This window comes from Perissodus microlepis, chromosome 7, assembly GCF_051167445.1.
Source record: "Perissodus microlepis isolate ML-2025 ecotype Zambia chromosome 7, ASM5116744v1, whole genome shotgun sequence".
Lineage (NCBI taxonomy): Eukaryota > Metazoa > Chordata > Actinopteri > Cichliformes > Cichlidae > Perissodus > Perissodus microlepis.
This window is the reverse complement of record NC_140467.1, coordinates 5548608-5570547: the sequence shown is the minus strand read 5'-3', so window position 1 is coordinate 5570547 and position 21940 is coordinate 5548608. Positions and strand designations below refer to the sequence as shown.

Below are 21940 nucleotides of genomic sequence, written 5' to 3'. Positions count from 1 at the left end.
AAAGCATCCATCTTGTAAGAGGATATAAAAATACAGCATAAAAGGTCTGTTTTATGGTCAAATTCATGCAAACATGCACAAAGATGCAGCAGCGTAACGGTTTAATTTCTTATGGAGTCAATAATTGAAATGCAGTGACCATGATTCAGTAGAGTCTGCATTATTGAGCATATTCAGAGGAAAGCCTGTGAATCTTTCTGGAATATCCTCATCTTTGAAGTAACCTCCAGTGTGGTGTTGATGCAATTCTTGCTGCTTAATATTTCAGCAGCCTCCTCAACCTTGTTTTGTTCAAAAAAAAAAAAAAAAAAAAAGGAAAAGGAAAAAAAAGCAACTAGAGGTCACAGTTGTGTTTGTGCGTGTGCATGTGCATGAATATATGTGCGTGTGTTTCCCCTGCATGTGTCCCCTGACACCTGTACTCTCTCAGGGTGTGAGGAACAGACAGAGGCCAGAGCCACAGTCACAGGTCTCAGACCAGTGGGGTGTGAAATGAATCACAGGGCCAACACACTCTCCCACTGCTGCACACACTCGACTCGCTGTGTGGGTGTGTGTTGCGTGGCGTGTATGCGCGCTTGCGAGAGACAGAGGAGCATAAAAGGAGAGAAAGGACACTGAAAGAAAGGGAAGAAGGGGAGGTAGAGACAAGAAACTCCTACACTGTGGTTTTAGCTGCATTAATAGGTCCTCAGTTAATAAAGTCAGTATAAATATTTATCAGCGCTGTAACGCTTTCTCATGAGAGATGCCGTCTGGACTAATTGCGGTGTAGCTTTGGCATTTCATTTTCGTTCAGTCTTTATTGTCGACAAGACTGGGAAAGGCAAATGTGTAACAGTCTCAGGACTTCAGACCCTGCAAGAACCAGAATCACTGCGCGACAACTGCTTTTGTTATTTTGATTAATTTCAGTGTCATTAGGGAATTTGAACCTCATAAGTTAGCCCTAAAATCTTGTTTTATGGATTTTTCCCCCCACATTATGCTCACATGGTGCACATTCATAAATAAATTTGTGTTTGAATGACCCCAAATGAATTTAAGTCTAGCTTTAATATAACACCGGTGTACTGCTTGCACGGGTTTGCCTGTGAGAAACCATAAAACACAACAAACGTAGAAATCAGGGTACAATTCTTTCACTAATTTTTATTTCACTTGGATATTTCAGCTTCGTTTTGTAGATAGCAAAAATTATCTCATTCATCTGCCTAAGGTGAAAAGCTTCTCGGTGCTTACCATAAATCTGAATTTAAGATGTGCGGGTGCAAGTGACCTTTTGTGACCTGTAAGGAGAAAACTTGAAATCAGTTTTTTAAGCTTTTCTTTTCAGCATATTTGCATACTTGAGTGGAGTATTTGAATGAAAGTGAGACATATTTGAATAATCATGGATAAAGGGTTTTTATTGCACAACAGAGAGTAAACATACAAATATTTGAAGAATTTCAAATGAACTTGATCAGAGAAGCTCCTTAACAGTAGATGTAAATTTTGGGCTTAAGTTGAAGATTTACATTATATTTCTTATTTTTTAAAAAGGCTTCAGTTGATGGGCACATTCACGGGGGCATTTAAATTTTGCGGCTTATGTTTTAAATGTTATTAGGCACTTACCTTGCTTTTAATGAACTGTTCATTCGGGATTAAACTCTTTAAGATCACAACCTGCAGCTCTTCTGGAAAAAGCAAAAATCCTCCAGCAACAAGAAACGGGGCGGCAGAGGAGGGGATCCGGTGCTCTGGTTGGTTGTATCGGCTGTCAATCATCCACGAGTACTCGGCAGCACCTCCCACAGACGCACAGCGGCAGCGCAGCTTTCACCCACAATGATATTCAAGGCACTTGCGGCTCGTCTGCAGCGATAGGAGAAAAGAGGACAGAAAAGAGAGCCTCACCTCCTCTAACAGCGAGTGAGGTAGGGAAAAGAGTCAGAGAGCGAGAGGAAGACGAGAGGCTGTGGAGTTAAAAGAAAGACAACGGTGGCTTGGACCTCCTGCCAGGACTCTTTAATTGTCTGCGCTTTATTATAAAGTGTCTAATTTTCACACAGATTCGACATGTCATCATCCGGTAAAGACAACAGCGGTGCCCAACACGCCAATTACGTGGGACCTTACCGTTTGGAGAAGACGCTCGGAAAAGGACAGACAGGTTAGTTGGGACAGCTTGCTCGCGGCATCCTCTCTAATTGCACAATTTATTTTCGGAGCGCTCCGCAGCGAGTTGAAATTTGGCCGGCTGGGTGTCTGCAGGTGACAAATAACTAACCGCTTAGTTACAAACACCTGCCCAGCCTTGTGGGGAATTTGGAGGGTTGTTTCGCCAGCGGTCTGATATAATCATTGTTCACACAGGATGTTGCTTTACATTGTTTTGTTGGCTGTGCGTTGGCGTTGGACTATGTGTGTGTGAATTAAGGAGCAAGCGTGGAAGCCGTTCAGCAGCAGAAATGATAACAGTGTGATGGGCAATGAAAATGAACTTTTTGTGTTTTGGCTCCCCTGTTTGTATGTGTGTGCGTGTGCTCTGTGATTGGAGCACAACGCCCGTTAATCCCGATTTGCCTGATACATTGATCTATTCTTAGTCCGCAGGTACGCAAGGGGGAGGCAGGCGTTTCTCCTATAGGCTCTGGCTGCAATACGTGGGTTTCCTCCGTTACGGAGTAACATGTCCCACCTTGACAGATGAGCTGTTCACAGAGCTGGGAAATAAGAGCCACGCTGATGTATATTCATACACCCCCAGCCAGGAGATGCGACTGGGCTTCCTATAAGAGTCACATGCTTTATCTGAGCCTAGACAGCAATGACACTGCAGTTTCTAAAGTTGCATGGCACATGCTCTCTCCAATCAGTAGGTCTCGATTCCATAATATTTCACGCTAGGTGATGAGTAGCCCACAAGGCAGTAGCACATCACTGTCCAGTACGTCCCCCTGTTGAACGGTGAGAATCCTCTGCGATCAAGTACATGCAGCCAGTGGAGCCATGTGAAAGGAGAGGCAGGCACAGCCCTGTGTAGGCAGAAATAGCAGGAGTGATGCAGCATGCTCTGTAAGCTCAGCAGCACTTAGAATGAGAGAGGGAGTGGGACTTTTTCTTCTGCTCTTTTACTATCTCTCTGTAGATTTTTCTTCCCATCTGTTGTCTAAAATGGCTACAATAGGCGTTAGTTCCCCTAGCCCGTCCAGCTGGTCATGCTGAGCAACCCTGTGTGTATGTGCAAATGTTTGTGCGTGCTCTCAGACAGTATGCTTTCTTAAAATGACCACTTAGTCACCTGACCAGCGCTCACTGTTCATTAGTGGGTCTGAGGGGGGAGGGAGCACGTCTTCATAATCCCTCTTTAACTGTAGAAGATATTTGAACGAGTCATGTTTCACACCATGACGCCCACAGGTGGATTCAATAAAAGTTTGTTAACCAGCACAGTGCGATGCATAATGATTTCCATATGATCTATTAGTCGTAGTTAAAGTTTATGCAGCAGTTGATTTTTAAAACAACCTAATAATAAACTCAGTATTCACATCCTCTATTTTATCATTTGTGTTTACAGGAACCCCTCACTCACTTTTAAATAGCTCTCAGGAGTCCATAATGTGTGTTTATGATGGTACAGAGCTGGTTCCATGGCTGGATATTTAATCATATGTTGTCTCTGTAATCTATGGCACAGTGTGTATTTATGTGAATGCTGGGGCAGATTTCGATGAACGTTTTGCACTCTCCTCTGAAGTCTAGTATGGAGTACGCAAGCTACAGGTCAGCTTGCAAAATATAACTTTTGTCAAACTTACTTGGGCTGAATTTATCAAAAGGTTTTTACTTTTTAAAACATTTTTCAGTCAGACAGCTTTTTCTAATTGAATAACAGTCATTTAGTTTGAATGCTTTTGCTTTGGTTTTTCAATTACATTTCGGGGCTCATATGCACTGAAATAACCAGGCCCAGCGTTATGTGTTTGTCCATGTTCTCTGTTAGAAAATTCATTTGGTTATTGGCATCTGTGGTGCTAGTCCATGCCAAACCTATTCAGATTAATGACACTGCCTAATATCCCATTCTCCCATTTACCATTTGTTAATCTGTCAGATCTTTTTCCCAGGCCCCACGGAAAGGGTTGGCCTGGCAACTGAGTGCACCCAATGGGCTGGTCTTAATCGCAAGTGGCAGCTGAGACTGTCCAATGAGCAAAGTCCTCTGTGAGCTTTCCCAGGCTATGGTTGGCTGGTATTATTGGAGGGGAGAAAGCGGAAGCCCTCTGGTAGATCTGGCGATCCTGCTCAGAGGAGTTGTGCTTTTCCGTGTTCATTAAGTGATTAGGCCCTGTCCTGACATATACACATAAACACACACACATGGCCACCTCAGTAATTCTGGTTGGCTTTCTGATCTAATCCTCTACACAGCCAAAGCCCCGTCAGCTCTTACTCACACGTTCACGTGGCCCAAAGGTAGCATTCTAACTCCTGTCCCACTCTGGCTTTCAAACTCCACCTTCATGTTACTGTGCAGCTTGCATACAACAAGTCACATATACTCTTTTGCAGTGATGCAGTACAAATAGTGGGATGCATATTCTATATATTCCCTTGTCACAGAAGAGCAAGCGTGTTTACTCAGTACTTGTAGACCATGTGTATGACGTTTTTTTGTCAGGTGTAAGATGGGGCCTGAAGCAGTCTTGAAATATTGAGTGTTCTTATCGGGGCTGAAGCATCAAAAGTATGGAATCCAGGTTGTGGCCCAACCTGCCCAGTGCACTGTGTCTACGGTTCTATGTAGTCAATGAGCCTAAAATCCAAGATTTTGTTCATTCTGGAAGGTGGTGGGAAGACTAAGGAAAAACTCATAATTTGTTTTGATTTCACCATGATTTGATCATGACAGACAGACAAACCCTGTTATCCTGATGCAACTCTGGTTCATGCTTTACATGAAGAATATTTAAACACCACAGTGCTCACCAGATTAACATCCTTAACACCTCCACATGGCTAATTAGCATGAACAACATGCACACATGGCTAATGATTGTATCATTATGCATGATATAAACCTGACTGAAGCTACTTCTCAGTTGGACTTTCTCAGCCTTTATTTACATGTGTGTTGTTTACCCCAACACAAAACGTGCTCTTAATGGCTAAAAGTTTTGGCTAACACGTGGTGTCTTTGCAGTTAGCTACAGGGCCGAACCGGTCTCATTTTAGCGTCTATGGAGGATCTGAGAAGCTGTGTTTCACAACTTTCACTAGATTTTTCCCTAAAACATCCTATGAACAGCTCTGGTAGCCATGGGATGACAGGATGAGGGCAAGAAACATACAATAGATGCAGAAGGTGGAACATTTGCATTGTGGATTCTGGATTTGTATTTGGTGTATGTGTGCATTTACTCTCTCAGAATTCCCATTCAGCTTTACTTTCTGTCAAACACTGAGTTGAACTCCATGCACTGTTAGGCTGTATTATATCCTATATTAACTTCACGAGCCTCTAATCTGCGTCACGATGGCCTAGAGACTGAGGTAACACTTATTAAAACCCTTATTAAAATGTAGAACTTGAATGTCTCCATCACGCTGGGATTTGCAGTCACAGCCTTCTTGCATTTCAAAATTGTGTAGCTTTGTTTGACAAAGCTGAATATGTTTAATTTGTGTTTTTGCCAGTGCACTGACTTAACACAGGCTGAATCACCGCTCTGTTCCCTAATGCTTTGGAAAACACTGCCTTGCTTTGCCTTTACTTTGTTCCTGAAGGCTGTTGATTAGTGAAATAGAGGCCTATTGTCTGGAAAACACTGCATGCTAATCCAGCGTAAATCGCTTTTTTTTTTTTTTTTTTATATGCTAGACTTGGATATTGACAGGCTAAGCGATGGAGGTTGATGTGTAGGCTCCTTGATTCTTTGGTTGACGTTTAGAGAGTGAAATCATTTGTGCTTCAGTGACTTTCATATTGACTGCTCAGCTGACAAAAAGCTCTGCGTGATGTTGTGTCTTGCGTTCTCTTTCTCTCTTTAGGTCTCTCTGCTTTTATCTATCTGCTGGAGAGTTCTTGTTTTGGGTTTCCTGTACTTACCAGGCATTGGAGCCAGCATCTAGCTGGTCTCGCTGTTTTAGAGTCAGCAAAGGGCCGGCTGGTTTCTAACGCCAACTGCCGATTTCACTATCTGCAGTATTGGGTTGTGTTTGTGCATCTTTGTGTATGAACGATGGAGGAAAATCCATCCATGTATACATTACCCAGATTGTTCTTGGAGCCTGGTGCAATGGTGATGCACAACCGTTAATTCTGCATTGATTGATAGCTAGTAAGCCGGTGATTTAGTTCATCGGCCACTCCCAAAGATTTCCTGTCAGGTGAAATAGATCCATACTGTTTCACAACACATGATATTCCTGATGATGACAAGTGACTAGGACATGTTCGTTCAATGCTGTCAATGAAAAGCCACTTGGCAAATCCACAAAAGTGAAATGCATTTGGGTGCTTACACGTGTGCGTCTTGTGAATCGAACAGGTGATCGTACTACAGGTGATCTATAGCCTCCTTGCCATTTTTTTTAAAAAAAAAAAAAAAAGGAGAAAAAATGAAACACAAAAAGCTCAAACACAACTCTCTTACTCCCCCGTGTTCACAAGATTACCCAGAAAAAGTTGCCAGGTTTGACCTAAAATTGGTGAGTGAGGGGAAATAAATGAAAGGCTGCGATGATAGGCCCATGTTTCAAGGGGCCTGTTCAAAGATTCAGGTCAGAGAAGCCCTGACCCAAAAGCTGTACTCTGTTGCTCCCAGCTGGATAGCACCTCATGTTAGGAGGCTGGATCAGAGCTGTAGAGCAGGAAGGCAAGCTTCCTCGGTCTCAGCCGTTTGGCTGTCTGGCTAAAGCTGAAGCCCTGCTCCCTCTGTATTGAAATGTATCTGAAATAATGGGAGATGTGTGCGTGTCTCACCTAGGTTGTTATATTTTGGATAAAAATATATATTTAATGTGTATTTAGGCTGTTGCTTCAATGTTCTGGTCATTTTTATGGGTTCTTTAAGTAACTCAAAGCAAGAATGTAGTCTTTTCACAGTCTGCATCGTTGGCTGAGGTTATATAATGATGATGGTCTCTGTCATTTAATGTCCCTCTCTTCTCATCTCCCTCGCTCCATCTCGTTCCCTCTCTGTCCCTCTTCCCCATGGCCAGTCAAGATTCATACAGGGATTCAGCCATGTGGTAAATCAGACAAGACCTCAGTGGAATTGCATCGATTGGGAGGAATGTATGTAGCCAACGATTTTCAGAGATTAATGACGAGGAAAGAGGTGGAGAACTGGTGCAGGGGGGGCAAAGGGAAGGAGGAACCTTGAACCGAGAGAGCATGAAGCTGTGGTGAATGTTCTGACTGAAGTGGAGGTTATTAATTAAGGCAAAGTATCGATCATTCTCTTCATTATTCTCCCCTCCTCCCTGATTTTCATCTCTCTATTGCTGACCTCCAGGCCAGGAAAGGGTTCAGTCTTTAAATGGGAGGACAGTGAATAAAGAGCGGGAGTGCTGGAATAGTCTCTGTGGCTGATCATGAATGAGGGTGTTTATTTATTGTGTGTATTTTTTGGACAGGCCCCATCACATCCTATTTGGGTTTCAACCTAACTCAGTGCATGTGCTGTCACTACATCTCTGTTACATTACATAGCATGGAGAATCAGGTTAGGGCGACGTGATGCTACGGTCTGTTTTCCCTGAGTTACAGCGGGCCACATACACACCCACGCAAACAATATCTGTTCACTCTGTCCATATCTCTCTCTTTCTATCACCGAGGTCCCCACTTCTGCTCAGCTTCTGTGTTTCGTGTAATGTGTTATCGTCTCGCACTATTTAAAATTTCACACTGCTAGTTTTGCAACGTAGCACTGAGAATGCGAGCAGAAACGTACCATTTTTCTTTTCACGGTGCAAAAATTGTTACATTTATACTTGATTTTGTTTGCACTGTTCAAACAAAGTCACTGTTCAGTAAAACATGCCTCTTGTTCGGCTTTTAAACATCCTTCCACCAGCCGCAGTCTCTGTGAATGTTTGATGCTGCCAGTCAGCTTTTCAGTCAGTCAAGTCAGCTGCCACATCTTTTGTTCTGTGTTAACTTGGAGCATTTAGGAGACACTATAATGTATTAAACGTCTGTGCGCACAGCAGTTGGCTTAATCAGCCAGCCTCTCTTTCTTTCGCTCTCTCTCTCTCTCCTCTCCCAGTTCAGATTAACCCTTGCTGAGCTGCCTGTCTGGCTCTGACTGTGAGAACACCGGGTTGGTTGCCAAGGTTGGCTGTCTGGTTGTCATGGTTTCCCTGCTTCTTGCTGGTTCCCAGTCTTCCCTCATGAAGAAATAAAGGGAATACTCTCTCCTCTTACTGTCTCTCATGCTGTCTCTGTTGCTCTCATTCCTCTCGCTTTCTAGCTCTGTAAGTGGCTGCAATCTGAAGTTAGCATCGTAACAGTCATGCTGCAAAGTCCTCCGCTGCTTTTCGCAAGCTTGTCTTTGTTTCTGTTTCCCTGCCTCGCTGCTACATGCCTCTGGAAAAAGAGTCTGTGAACGACTGTTTTGAAGAAATGCTGCATGTGTGTGTTGGCCGTGTGCTCGCGCGTGTGCTCAGACATACGGTCATGGATCAGACCGGCTTGCCCTGCTCTGTGCTCTGCGCTGTATGCTGTGTTCCCATTTAAATCTGTGAGATTAGCACATGTGGGGAGCCTCGGCTTTAGTTGCTGTCAGCTCAGTTAGCCTTGGCACGCTGTCCTCAGATCAGGGGGGAATCTCTGCGCTCATCCCCCCTCCAATGCTGTCTGTCGCGCTGTACCTTATCCATTAAAAAGTAGAGGAGTGGGCCACTGACCTTGACTTTTGCAGTGTTTTTAAAAACACACACATCACATTAATGCAAGATGTGAATTTAAAGATATTTTTTTTAAATTAAATTTTATAAGATTCCAAATGTTAAGTAGCATTATTTAAAAGGCTTATACTGCGGCATATTAAGTGGTATATTTAATTTTGTGAATCTTCCTGTTTCTTTTTAATTAACTAACAAATATCAGCAGATGCACACTAAAAGCCTTTGTGTACTAAATGAATACATTGGAAATCAAGTGTGAAGTTAAATGAAAGAGTCGTGCTTGTCATTTTAGGATTCTTTTTAGCCAAGTTGGCTAATTCACCTGGGATGCTTTGCCATTAAGAAAGTCAGCTAGCCTGGAAAGTTTTGCTTATTGAAGTATAATAAAATTTCCAGTATGAATACACTGAATGAATGACTATTAAATTGCACGAACTGGTGCCTTTGCTTTTGCAGACCTGCTGGCAACTCCCTTTGGACTGCATTCCAAGAAAAAAAAAATACATGAATGAAAATGTGCGCTCATTTACTGACTGAAGCGCATCCCAGATGGCAGGGGCAGGGTAATTGTGATGCATTCAGAGTTTCCACTGCCACGCGCTCTGTTGTCAGCTCTTTAGGATATGGAGCACAATGTCATCCACGAAACACCTGAGACGTGGCTCGGCATGTGAAGTGAAGCAGACAGGCCTCAATAAGATTAGGTTAGATGAGCATGACTGGTCACAAACCGGGAACCTGCACTGCCTTCTTGTCTCTTTGACACTGACTTCTAACACTTGGCCGGACTTAAGAGACTTATCACAATGTTTGCGAGCTCAACTCATTTTATCCCAGCGTGAAAGATGAAGGTGACTGTTATTTATCGAGAGAGGGAAGAGGACAGGTTTGGTTTGATAATGGGCCTGGATCACAGGTGTACCACAGTTGTCCGGCCAAAACAAACCGTTTCTTTTGTGTTGCCACTCGATCAGAGACGGGGCCAGTGCTTTGAGCCTGCTGCCAGGTCACATCCTCTGTCATGACTACAAATTAGGATGAAAACTGATCTGAGATGACAGTGAGTCTAGTACAGTGTAACTAATTATTGGGAAAATTCAGAAACTGTATTATTCTCATACATTTTAGGTAAAAAAAAAAAAAAACAATCTGCTTCATATTTTTGCACAATCTTTGCTTTGGTTTGCTCAAAGATTCGGTTAAATTATTACTTTAGAAGTATAGGGGTGTTTATTTAAGTTATTTTGTGTGTAGGCTTTGATTGTTGTTTGTTTGTGGTTTCCGGTGTTCGGCTGGAAATGTAGATTACAGTAGCTATGCTGTGAAATAACAGTTCAGTGACAGCTAAATGTCAGTACTTTACTACTGTAGTTAATGTGTGTTTTGAATGTGTTTTTTCCCTGTTTTGGCCTAAATTGTTGGTTCATCCAGTGCTACTTTCCTCAAAATCTGTGGCCTTGCAGTACTGTGCTAGTTTGTAAAAGTATTTCAGCATAAATCTTTTAATACCACCAGAAAGTTTTCCTATTTGGACATTGCGCCAACCAGAATTTAGCTTTCTCCCTGTATTATTATTATTTAACACCAATTAATAGGGGACAGCATTAGACTGAAGATTAGGTGCTATTTATTATGCATCATTACCACTGTACTGTTGTTGTTCCTTTGTTAATGTTCTCATATGAACTGACTGGAAATATTAAATTAATTCTCATAGATAGATTTCTCATAGATTATTAACTCTAAAACTCACATTTATGTTGCAGTTGAAAATGAATAGCTCTATTTTTCCTTCAACAGGCTTAAAATCTGAGTCAGACGAAGTAAATAGAAGCCCTATAGAATCTATTCAGTACTGATGAAAAAATATCTTCAAAGGAGCCCGACTTTTGTTGGTGTCAGATCTTTATCTTTTTTTAAAGTTTTGCAATTTTGCTTTCTTACCTTACTTCTCACTTCCCTTTTCACACTTTTTTTTTTTTTTTTTTTTACAAATTAGACAGTTTGTGGGGTAATTGTTAAAATAAAAAAGAGATGAAGTCAGTGGTTGTTTCATCTTTCGATCCCAGCTAGTTGGCTTTGTTTATTCATTGCTAAGAGCAGCTTACTTCTGCGGTGGCTGTTGCTGTGTGTTATGCCACTGTGTGTGTGTATGTGAGCGTGTGTAGACTGGTCTGACTGCTGGAGCTTTAGTGTGCACTGCGTGTTCCCATTTCACAAGCTCTCTGTCGATACATAACAGCATCTGAGGGCTGTAACTCATGGGACAGGGGTGAACATGAGAGAGGCAGAGAGGAAGGGGGGTACAGCCTTGCCAAAGGAGAGAGTTTCTGAGTGAGAAAAAGAGTCACAGCAGTAAAGCGTCTCTCAGGGTCAGTGCCTCTATTATCATTCAAATCCAGCATGCACACCAACCACGTTGATGCACAGTTGCACATGGTGCACAAACACGAGCACACACACAGAGACTGGAATGTGCTGTGTAGCAGTACTGTGGTGGATTTTTTTTAGTTATACAAGAATGGCTGCAGCACAGCTTCTACGGCATCAGTGGTGGAAATGCATCCACAGCAGGAAGGATTGCTCTTGGTACAGAGCCTGAAGACACACAAACATGTACACACACTTCTTCATGCCCGTAGGATATTTAGGAGGCTTGTTCCTCTACTCTTCACTCCCGTCCTCCGTTTCACCTCACAAGAACTTAACTGTCAGTGAAGACGCGTTGGAGTGTTTCATACAGTCTGTATATTTGTAAATTGCACATGTATCTTCTCACTGCTATGATGTGATGAGTCAGTAGCCATAGCAACACAGAAACACACTCTTCATGTGTAATTTCACATGCCGGGGGTACGATTGTGGCCAAGCCCAAATAAGTTGTTATTTTGATTGGTCAGCTGTGTTTTCTATCCTCGGTGCTGTTTTGATGCATTATAGGGTGTGGAATGAGAGCATGATTGTGAGTCAACAGTGTGTTCGTGTCCATTTGGCTCTGCAGACACTGCTGCGTGTTGTAGAAAAGCTGACGGCATATGCAGGTTGGCGTGTGGCACCGCATGACTCATGGGTACATTATTATAATCATTATGACAGTTACTGTCCGTATATGATACTCTTTCAACCCGTCTGCTGTGGTGCAGACAGTACAAGTTTACCTTGAGTTTATATAATATCGCTTTTGGGAAACATTTAAATGACAGTACTTGGACCAAACCAAAGCTTTCATTTAAAATATTTAAAATTACTACCTAGGATGTCAATGGATAAATAATAAAGCTGAACTTATCCTTCTTACACTTGTAATCTCCAAATTCATTTCACCTGTAACCTCAGAATTCATTCCTGTTCTCTTGTATTTCTGTGTCCATTACACTCTGTCCGTACATGTCTTGCCACAGTCTCCCTTTCTGACCCTTCCTCTTCCTGCTCCCTCGTTTCCTCGCTTTGTGCCTAATGGAGGTATTCCCCTGCAGCCTTCAGACCTCGCACTGCCATTCTGCTCAGGTAGGGCTCATTTCATGCAGCACGATTAGATCTCACTGGCTGCAATTCAGGGCTAGATAAGCCAGAGTGCTGTGGGCCTGCATAGTAGCAGAAGGAATTCAATTAAATCTTTACATATACTCCCCTTGCAGTATATACCTGCCAATCTGCACATAATATGCACATAAATTTTAACCCACACAAGCAAGCATGAATGTAAAAATTCTCATACGTTACATCAGGCTTTCATTTTTGCACACTATAGTGGTCGTGGCTTAATATACAATGAAATTTGATGTATGTATATATGATTAACCTTGCATAATGCATTAACTCTTATAAGATTACCACCTCCCCTTCTTTTCAAGCTCAGTTTCCACATCTTTCTCACTGTAACACACCAAAGACCCCATTTGTAACATTAAAAATAGTAAATCACACACACACAGCCATTCATGGGTGTGTGCGTAAATGGGTTAATTTGATGTGAACCGAGGCTATCACAGTGCATCTAATGAAAGACGCATACCCTGTGTTGGCTTTATGGGCCAGTGCTGGTAATTGCTTGTAAAGAATGATCTTCTCTGAATGTATCCTCATACTTCATGTAACAAACCACAAGGGAAGACACTAATAGTAATTGGACAATGATATAAGACTAAAGTGTGTGCGTGTAATTTTAATGTGGCCTCTTCTCACATTTTATTATCTGTCATTAAAGTTTTTTTTATGTATCTGAGATTTTGTAATGCGTGGCATTTCATATGTTTGTCAGCATAAAACAGAAGTGAGAACTGCACTGCATTATTACTTGATGTTGTTCACTCACGTTTCTGATGCCCTTAAGCTTGTGACTGTGTCTGTACAACTTGAGCTGATTAGCCTTGCAAGGGACCTGAATTTATTACTCTGTCTTCACCAGTGTCATTATACCACAGCCTCTTATATTCACTCCGTAATGAGACTTTATGAAATATTCTAACCTTTACCTGGAGGTGCTCATTGTATGTGTGTTTCTGTGTATCGGCACTGACAGATACAGCGAAACGAGAGACAGACAGACTCGTGAATAAATTTCCACGCACCTGCATGCGGACATAATTTGAGCCTGTGTAATGATTTGTTATTCCAGAGTTTATCGTAGCAGCCGATGAAGGGGTCCAGGCTAGATCAGGCTCATTAAACCTGAGCGAGAGATGTGCCTGTTGGCTGGGTGTGTGTTTGCTTTACTCTGCGTCTCCTCTCTTCTTACACTTCATCCCCGATCACCCTCTCCCTCTCTTTCTATCGCTGTCTCTAACGGAGTACAACACTAAATCAGCCTGGCCTTTTAATTAAAAGTCACATTTTCTGTGCTCTAAGCGCGCTATAAACAGGCTGAGCTGCACATGGACACCTCGCTGCTCCCTCTCTAAAACATGTACAGTAGACTGTAGACTGTATGTCAGACCAGCGTCGTGAGAAGAATGTTGATCTTTAAGAAAAACCTCTTCATTCGTTATGTACTTAATTTTCTCACTCGTCTAAAAGAAGTAGTTAATTTACCCCCGTCTGTCTTGTTTGACTTTAGGAGTAGACCCTCTCTGCTGCCCTTGCCCCATTTGAAGATCGCTTTAATGAAGTGCTCTTGTTCCCTGTGAATTATACTGCAGCAGTTTTTATGTCACGTATGAGAAGTCCCATGTATGAGGGCATGGAGGTGAGAGATGAGTACAGAGAGCTCACCGAGGCCCTCTCCCGGGGCCCGAAGTTATGTGTCCAGACTACGGAGCGATTCATTAACCGATTCCCAGCACTCGCATCAGGCCTATTCGGGTTCACACAGGCTCTCAGCCTGATGTTGATCTTGCCTTTACATGCCCCTCACACACAAGGCAGTCTCTGAAGTCTTATGGAGAGGCTAAGCATGGTTGGTGGAGATTGGGGATGAGGGTCCTCCATCTAGTTGGTGTTATATAAGCACAGAGTGATTAGTGGTCTCCCTGTGGGTGTCGTCTCGGTTTAATGGCTAGAGCCTCATGTCAAACACAGCTACTATTCAGTTTTAAGTGGATTTTATCCATTTCTGTTTATGTGGACGCATGTGTAAAATTTCATTTCTGCAACACCAAATCGCATGCAGGGAGTGTTCATCATGTATGAATACGCATACACCGCATTGTTACTCTGTGAGCAAGCATATGCATAGATATAACAGTGATAGCTTGTATGTGATTAATCTCTGAGGCCCTGAGGTGATGGGGTCAGAGTGGAGTTGCCTGTGGTGCTAATGACAGTGATTAAAGTGGGGGTCGTTGGGGCTTAACCTTCATCAGATTCTTCTCCTCAATATGCTGTCCCCATGGGACATGGCTAACCTTATTACTGCTGAGGAGACCCAGTTTTACTCTCCATAGTCAGCGTGATGAGTAAATTGATGTGTTTTTTTTTCTTCTTTCACTTTATTATTTTTTACACAATGCCACATCATGACCTTAAACTTTTCTCTTTAGAAATTACATTCAGTAGAAGTAGAACTGGTAGCATTGTAAAGCACTCTACCAAGGCTAGCCCTTATTCTTTCTAACATCTAGTTATTCAAGCAGTTAAATATTTGGCAAATTATTCAGTGATATATTACCTCATTTAGCTGTGGAGTGTATTGCAGGGAAAGTTTAAAGCCTCTATTAGCTGTTCACCCTGTAATCTGAAACAACCCTGTTTGATTTCGTCAATTTATCATATAATATATAAGCCTTTATCACATTGCAGTCCATTTGGCATATTAAATCTTGTAACCCACATTATCCATTGTGGCACAACCCAACATCCACAATGGCAAAGCAGAAGCTGATGACAAGACAATATTTAACTTCGAAAGTTCTTTGAATGTTAATAATCTGGATGAGTGATTAGCCCAATTATAATAATACAAATAATGGCCTACATTTATATTGGTTCAGCCAGTTAGCAAAACAAGTTAATTAAGCCACGCCACATTAGTCTGTGATTATTTTATTTGGACATGTAATAGCTTCAGAATGCCTCAGTGCTCACATGTTTCCAACCAAACATTGCAAATGATCCCCATCATATTAAAAACACTGGCCGCTTTGCCTTAATAGGGGTTTCCCATATTCCCCAAGCTTGCAGTAATATCTGAGTTTGATCCACATTCTCAGCCAAGCACACTGGTGAGACTGAACTAAGAGCTGAAGTCTTTTTAATGGGTTTTATCAACCATTTTCAAAGGTGCTTTTTCCTGCACCACTTGCTTTGGTTTTTTCCATCAACTTCTTCCTCGCTCTCTCCACCCCCTCCCTCATTTCCATCCGCTTCTCCTTTATTTTACCCTGCCTTTCCAATTCCTCCTTCCTGTCCTCAAACTCCCTCACCATTTTCTCTGCGGCTCTCAGCGTCACCCTGCTGTTCCTCTCCTCCTCCATCTCTCTGTATTACCCCTTTTCAGCCTAATGGGATCATCGGTTAACATGTCTCCCTCTCTAGCCTAGGTCTCTACTATATCCTCGCTTATCGCTGTGAAGTTAATGAAATGGAGTTCAAGAATGACCCCTTCCCTCCATCACTCCCTCCCCACTTTCTCACCTATAGTATCTTCATCCCCTCATAGCAGCCTCCTTCTCTAAGTATCTTTATTCTTATAACCTTATTATTTCTTTCCTCTGACTTTAAATCTAAAGTCCAAAGTGAGCAACCCTCAGTTTTTTTCCTTACTTGTCTCTCCTATCTTTAATTCCTAATCCTAGTCTTTGCACACAATCGATGAGGCTGTAAATGAATTTCTTCCCTTCCATCAGTATTATTATCTCCCCAAATCCTTTTTAAATGTCTGTATTCTGTAGCTCTGCCTAATACTGAAATAGAAAGGCCTGGTTGCACATAATTTTGTGTGCTCAGTAAGTACAAACACCACCTGCCTACTCCCTTGGCCTCCTTTAAAGCTTTCTTTCCTCTAACTGCCAATGTTGCGCTTCTATCAGTGACCCTGAGTCTTTTTGTATAAGTTGTAAAGCAGAGAGGAGGAGGAATTCTGCATGTGTTGGTGTATATGTCTTGTGCATGCACGAGTGCTGTCATCTCAAGCCTCCCTAACTGTCAGAAATGTCACATAAGGGTTGCCCACACAGATGGCATTGTTGGTGGGCTGTGTACGTATAATGCTGTCACCGTGTGCGTGCGTGTGTGTGTGTGTTAGAGAGAGAGAGTCTGGCTGGCCTGTCAGACTAATGCACAAATATACTGCCTGTAGCTTGGCTCATGGGTTAGTCAATGAGGAAAATGCATATGTGGATAAATGCAAAGGATTATCTGTCACAGAGTCCCTGAATATAATCACGCACGCACATGCATCCACACACACACAGACACACACAAAGCAGCAAACCGAGCAGGGAGCGTGTGCCGGCACACCTGGTGAGTTCAGACAGCATGTCAGCATCTCACAGCAAGAGGTTCCAATCAAGACAGCGATGCTGACGTCCCCACCAGCCCCACCCCCACCTGGCTTGTATTCAGTCACCCTCCTTTTACCCCACCTACCCATCCATGCATACATTCCCCCACGCATGAACACTGATATATCTTTACACCACACTTGAGTGCAAAAAGATGCTGCTTTTTTTTTTTTTTTTTTTTTTGAGTTGCTTTATTCAGAAGTACACGCGGGTGAGTGAGTGGGAGTGCCGGTTATTTTTATACTGTGCATGCGCCTGTTTGTGTGATAGTGTGCGCGCATGTGTGCATACTGTTTTCTTCTATACCTGGTTACCCTCATTGCTGGACATCATTATAGTCATATGGTCACCATGGTAACTAGCATACTGTGTGTGTGCGTGTGTATGAGAGAGAGAGAGTGAGTGTTGTTGCTGGCTTTGATGACGCACCTCATTCATTCATTCATTCATTCTTATAACTGTTACTGGGGCTTTGAAACTCCAGGCCACATTACACTTGGGGGTTAGCTATAAATGATAGGACGGTTATGTCATCAAAGGCCCATGTGATCTCTGAGATGTCACAGAAATTGTCAGCGATCGCAGTTTATTGCTGATATGTTTTTAAAATTTTGCTGTCACCCTGCTGTCGCCTCATTATTAACAGCTACCTCATTGGTAAGGCACTCATAAACTCTCTTATGCTAGTTGTTCTTTATGCAATGACAATAAATTTATATTTTAAATTCTCAATAAACATATCAGTAACTGATTTGATTAAGTTATAAATAGTTTGGTATGTAACCCCCAACACCCAAAAACCTTAAAACCAAAATACAACACTTAAATGTCTTAGTCCAATGGTCTGTCTTCACACTTCCTTAGACAACCTTAGATTTTTGTCCTTCCACAAAAATCCCCAAATAAACGATCTAAACCAGAGAAAAGAAGCTATTTCTTACATTTGACATGTTGGCAATACAAATATTCAGAGAAAACCACTCTAATATATGAAGAAAACAGACCATTAATGGGGATTCAGATCAGTGCAGAATAAGAACAGAATATCATCATGGATATAACACTTAGGAAAAGTGAAAGGTAAACTATTTGGAGGAAAAAGAAGAAAACCATCTTTACAAGAAAGAAAATAGATGGATAAGGCCTGAGAGAAAAGGAGATGGTGGCTAGCTGCAAGGATTAAATCTCACTCAGGCCCAGCCCTGTGAGATTACCAGCTATCCACTCGAGTGCTATGAAAACACCGGCAGATTAGGCGTACACACATACACATGCAGGCACACCCACACACGCACCCTTATGCATGCACGTAAATACACAAACAATGTAGTGGATTAGGTCCCGTTGCTAACCCAGGGGCCAGGGTGAAGCAGATGGCTGCCCTTTGTATTGTTATGCAACCTGAGAAGCACTCCACATTCATAACTCCACAATTCATTTTCCTGACGCATAGCACCCATAAAAACAAATAAGTATAATTACATTATATTATTTTATGCATACTTTGTGCAAACAGTTTGTAATCTTCTCTCACTAATCAGACATCTATTAAAAGCTGTGAAAAGATGAACCGAGTAACAGAAGAAATGGAGGAAGAAGACAGGCGGCCCAGGTAGAGCGAGGGTAGTTGTGGCACAGCGCCACAAGGTTTTCGAAAAGTGCCAGATAAGCATCCTCACACACACACACACACACACACACACACACACACACACACACGCGCGCATTAAACACTCGCAAAACCTTCCCGGTAGGGTGCTCGGGTGAGCCAAGGTGACCTGACTTGGTGATGGAAGGGTCACCATGCCAACAGGCTGACTGATGTCACCATGGCAGCCTATGTCTGAAGGAAAGGGGGGAATTGAGTGCAGAGGTCTGTGTGTGTGTGTGTGTGTGTATGCCTTGTGGTGGCAGGCCCTGTGTGTGTCAGGAGTCAGATGGAGTCAGGCCCTCAGAGTATTCACTGACAAGCTGACATTGAGAAAGTCTGTGTGGTACAATATGGAATGGTTGTAGGGCAAGGAACCGATTAACTGTGTAAGTGTGTTCAGCTAGCTCTGAACACAGTTACAGTATATACATTCACTGGCCACTTTATTAGGTATTCTATGCTATTATCTGTTTTTTTGTTTTGTTTTTTTTACCCCTTTTTGCCTTCACAGTGCCTTAATTTTTGTGGCACAGTTTAAACAAGGTGCTAGAAGCACCGCTCAGAGGCTTTGCATTGCTTTCCATGTTGACATGATAGGGTGACGTGGTAGGCCATTTGATGGCTGTTATCATGCTAGAAACAGCCATCAGATGATGGGTACACTGTGGTCATAAAGTGACGGGCATGGTCAGCAACAGTACTCAGGCAGGCTGTGGTGTTTAAATGATGTCGCAGCAGAAATTGAGACCGATCAGACCAGGCAACATTTTTCCAATCTTCGGTGTGAATTTTAGCCTCGGGCACTAAGCTGACAGGAGTGGCTGCAAGTGTGGTGTTCTGCTGCTGTAGCCCATCTACTTCACTATTCGAAGTGCTTTGCAATCAGAGATGCTCTTCTGCATGCCTTGGTTGTAATGAGTGGTTATTTGGTTTACTTGCCATCCTGTCAGTGCGAAGCAGTCTGGCCATTTTCCTCTGGCCTCTGGCATCAACAAGGCATTTTTACCTAGAGAACTGCCACTTACTGGATATTTTCAGACCATTCTCTCTAAACCCTAGAGGTAGGTTTGTCGGGAAAATCCCAGTAGATCAGCAGTTTCTGAAATACTCAGACCAGCCCCGGCCAGTCTAGCACCCACAATAATGCCACATATAAAGTCACTTAAATCACCCTTCTTTCCCATTCTGTTGCTCGGTTTGAACTTCATCCATTTCTGTTGACTATATCTACATACCTATGATTAGCTCATTAGAGACTTGTGTTAGCAGGCAGTTGAACGTGTGTACCTAATAAAGCGGACAGTGCTGTTTAAGTGTGTAAATATGTTGTTTTTTGGTTCTTGCTGTTACCCTGCTGTCGACTCATTAATAACAGCTACCTCATTGGTAAGGCGCTCATAAACTCGCCTCTTTCTTCTCTTTCTGTTCCCTCAGTGATGAGTCTTTAGATGAACACAGGACACTAACTCCCTGCAGTGATTCACTGGTTTCAATTACAGATTATAGAAACACAGACGGCTGGGCGATCTGACCAAGCTCTCTGTGTCTGTGATGCCTCGCTTTTTATATATTCTCACCAACGCACGTAACACAAAGGAACTAAAATATCTGTGACTAAGATGATCATTGCCTATTTCCAGTCATTTCACACAAAATAGTCACTTGCTGCTCATTTCTCAAAGCCTGTGGTCTGTCATAGCAACACAGCCTACTATTATGCCACATTTGAAGGATAATAAGAAATGATAAAATACAGTATGTCCTTTACTCTTTTTTTTTTTTTTTCATTTGTTGTACTCGAGTACCAATTTCACATTGGGACACATATTTCTAAGTGCAGTATTTTAATCTGCCACGAGGTATGATAGGAAATTTCAATCATGCTGGGACACAGTGAATGGTTTTTAGGGGGGGAAAAAAGAAAGATATGTGGCGATAAAGAAGGTTTAAATAGCATTACTGTCAGAATAAACCATGAAGTAGTGTTTGAATAAAACCCAGAAGTTAGTTAAAAATCAATAGAAAGCTTCTAACCACTAGAAGGCCTTTAATAGCTCTTTGGGGAATAGACTATTTATGTGGAGTGTTTATTTGAACACACTGAGTAGAACTTTTACATGTCATAATGTTACGTAGTTTGTTGCCCGGCATTATTCTTTAACAGCTGAAGTGTTTAAGTATATGGACTAAACCCAGTGTTTTATAGAACTGAGAGCTGGCTGGCCTTACTCTGTTAATGCCAGACTTTACTCAAAGGTCAGGTCAAAATCACAAGCATGTCTCTGTGTTTCAGTGATTCTCTTGGGAAACGAGTATTCAGCTACTTTTCTCTACCAACGTTTCGCTCACTCTGCTTCTCGCTCTTTAGTCTCTGGTTTTACATCATCTTTTATTTATGCCTACATATCTACAAATGCATATTCAGGCTGTTTCCGAGCCTGCCATTACTTACTACGAAGAGAGAGGCTGGATTTATACATTGGTCTGAGTCTGACTGAGGTCATTCTGAAAAATGGGTGTCAGTCTCACGGTCACATGCGTTGCTCATATGTGCATGCACGTGTGCACATTAAAACTCTGTTGCAGGCACAGCAATAATAATAGTCTGGCATCCATTAATTTTTTTTGGGTTGGAACAGTCATTACTGTCGTCACTGTTCCTCTCTGAATCACTTACTGTCAGAAGATGTGCACACACAAAGACACTCTCACTCACTTTGAATGTTGCCTATACCCTTTCAACCTCTGCTTCTGTATTTCTGTTTTTCTCCCACCCCCCCTCAGAGCTGGTGAATCCCCAGGATGACCCCCCCCCCCCTCCATAGCTGCCTGTCAGCCAGGAAACAATAGGGACTGGGGCACATTTGCCTTTAAAAAGAGGCAACACTGACTTACCCTTCCTTCCTGCCGCACTGGGTGTCTTTCTCCCTAGCTTCTTCTTGACTCTGTCTTCCCCCTCACTTTCTATCAACTGTGATAACTCATTAATGTCACAGACCTGTGTGTATGTGCTACAGTTGGCCTATTGGTGCAAGAGAGCCAGTGAACTATGTGATCAGGTTAAACACAGTGAAATGGAAAGAGGTAAAGGCCAACCATGCCCTATCATATGAACAGGTTCATTGCAGTGTACATGTCAGACAACAAAGAAAGGTTAGCAAAATGTAACGTGAGCACTAACAAATTTGATTTGTTTATTTATTTAGGATAAATAAAAAATGTGTATGGCATGCTGAAGTAGACTGATGGAAAAAATGAATTAAATTAATGATTTAATAAGATTAAACCTGTAAAAACTAAATTTTTGAGTGGCACCTGTTTATCAATTGTTTTATCATCAGTATAACTTAAAGTAAATTGTTTACTATGAGGAAGGGCATGTTATTAATTATGCTAAACCTGTTTTTTTTGCTTTTGTAACTGTAAGAATACATGAGGAGAC

At 42.2% G+C, this 21940-nt stretch overlaps 1 protein-coding gene across 3 annotated transcripts in view; it reads left to right on the top strand.

The window, feature by feature from the left end:
* Positions 1–1793: 1793 nt before the first annotated feature.
* brsk2a (BR serine/threonine kinase 2a) overlaps positions 1794–21940 on the top strand; it is a 175187-nt gene continuing 155040 nt past the window's right edge. Inside the window, exons 1-2 of one of the 3 annotated variants that reach the window (XM_084932974.1) lie at positions 1794–1922; positions 2058–2158. In XM_084932974.1, the coding sequence (XP_084789100.1) occupies positions 2065–2158 (94 nt within the window). In that variant the 5' untranslated portion in view covers positions 1794–1922; positions 2058–2064. Of the gene's footprint in view, positions 2159–21940 lie in introns of all 3 variants that reach the window. The other 2 variants (XM_084932973.1, XM_084932976.1) reach the window with 2 other exon arrangements.